The sequence below is a fragment of the Crocodylus porosus genome, unplaced genomic scaffold, assembly GCF_001723895.1.
Source record: "Crocodylus porosus isolate Cpor-Errol unplaced genomic scaffold, CroPor_comp1, whole genome shotgun sequence".
NCBI lineage: Eukaryota > Metazoa > Chordata > Crocodylia > Crocodylidae > Crocodylus > Crocodylus porosus.
Genome location: NW_017728910.1, coordinates 33,908,895 through 33,910,763, shown reverse-complemented (window position 1 = coordinate 33,910,763; position 1,869 = coordinate 33,908,895). Strand labels below are relative to the sequence as shown.

General features: G+C 44.3%; 1 protein-coding gene across 3 annotated transcripts in view; it reads right to left on the bottom strand.

The window, feature by feature from the left end:
- Positions 1–1,869, bottom strand: part of TRIP12 (thyroid hormone receptor interactor 12) — a 110,039-nt gene that overhangs the window by 41,447 nt on the left and 66,723 nt on the right. For all 3 annotated transcript variants that reach the window (XM_019533007.1, XM_019533008.1, XM_019533009.1), the window contains one exon: positions 1,490–1,638. In XM_019533007.1, coding sequence (XP_019388552.1) covers positions 1,490–1,638 — 149 coding nt within the window. The remainder of the gene's footprint in view (positions 1–1,489; positions 1,639–1,869) is intronic.

Here is a 1,869-nt window from a genome sequence, read left to right as displayed (position 1 = left end):
TGAAGCCACACTTGCAGCACTGGTGAAAGCTTCTGGACCTGCCTCCCCCAATCTCTCCTTTATACAATCCTAGATCCATCCCAGCAACCAGCACTTTAATAACTAGCTGCACAGCACCTAATGCAAATGTTGCTTTATTAGGAGGTCCAAGGTGCTACTATAGCAGATATTTGTGTCATATACAGCTGAGTACATTGGCCCTCAAGGAGCAATACAGCCTAACATTCCTTTAACGGCATCTCAGCCTATTTAAAAGTAGAAATTCTGGGACTCAGTTTGCAAGGACTCACAAAAGGTCAAAATTAAAGACCTGCATGTTATAAAAACCAAGCCACTGGAGATGTGGGAGAGAAACCTCGAGGACAGGACAAAGTACATTTGCTAGCAGACCCAAGGGAGAATATCTATGGCTGTTTTGGCCCATTCTGAAAGCCTCTGGTAAGAGAGGCTTGCGTAGAGCTATGTAAGCTAATAACAGATGTCTACAGACAAGAACATTTTAAGAATTATTTACAGATGCTACTGAGAAATCAGTAACAAATCTGGGGGGTAGAAGTGAACCCTTAAAGGGAGACTAAAGTAAAGAAGCTATAAATGCCAAAAAGGACAGAGAATATACTGGATGTACTGGACTAGAGAAAACCAAAGCCTGAAGGAGAGATTTTGCTTTGGAGTAACATATACTTTTTCTAGTGTTTGGGACTAAAAAAAGAGCCATACCACTGAAAGAGGGAGGCAGGCATCCCCTACCCCAAGTTATTATAACAGTTGTGCTCCATTACCAGTGTGTATCCAGCACGTGCCAGGAAAAGCAAAAATTTTGCATATTTAAATCACACATTTACATGGAATAAAAATTAGGATATGCTGATGCAGGTATATTTTTTTTCATAACATGGCTACCCCTCAATGCAGAATTAGGACGCATCCAGACAAGTGTGAATATTTGTTTCCCCAGGGACAAGTAGCAGCAGCATACCCTGCACTGCTGCTACTTGTCCCTGGGGAACGCCCATGAAAATGTGCACTCCAGCATGGTGGGGTAGGGAAAGCTGGGGTCAGCAACTGTGCTGGACCCAGAAGCCTTACTTGGCGTCTTGGAGGCCTTGGGGAGCTGCAGCCATGGCAGGAAGCCTGGCCAGCAGCAGGACTGTGGCTCTAGCCGGCCAGGCTCCAGTTTTGGGTGACGCACATGGTGGCAGTGCGTGCCACCCCACTTTTTTTTTTTTTAAATGGGTTTTTTACTCCAGAATCTCCAAGGGTCCCAAGTCTGCAAGGTAGCAGTGTAGGGAATGCCTGCATGTACAGTGTGTGGAACCACAAACGGGTCTGCGGCGCCACGTACCACACATCTACACTCATCTGGGTATAGCCTTAGAGACAAAAAGAAACACGTCAGTCTTTAAAAACATCCCCTTCAGGTAATACAGGGGAAAGGAACAGTAAAGAAGTATTATTCACATACAAATACAGTATAGTTGAGCCTTACCAAAGCTGGTACAACACTCTTGACAGGAAATCCTCCTAAAGTTTCTTCATTCCCCATAACCAACAACTGGCACATCTCAATTACTGCTTGTAACTGCTGGCTTTCATCAGTGGCCTGGAGACCCTGTAGAAGCTGCTGGGCTTTAGAACCTAAGGGGAAAAAATCCATGAGAACCTGTATATTTTTAGTGTAAAGACTACTCTGATCAAATGTTTATATTTTTCCTGAGAGAGCAGAGGTAGTTTGCTTTGTGTGTGCATGCTTTGCATGGTCTCATTTTTGTGGGTAATCACTATTCAGTATTTAGGACAGACAGACAGACAGACAGACAGACAGACAGACAGACAGACAGACAGACAGACAGACAGACAGACAGACAG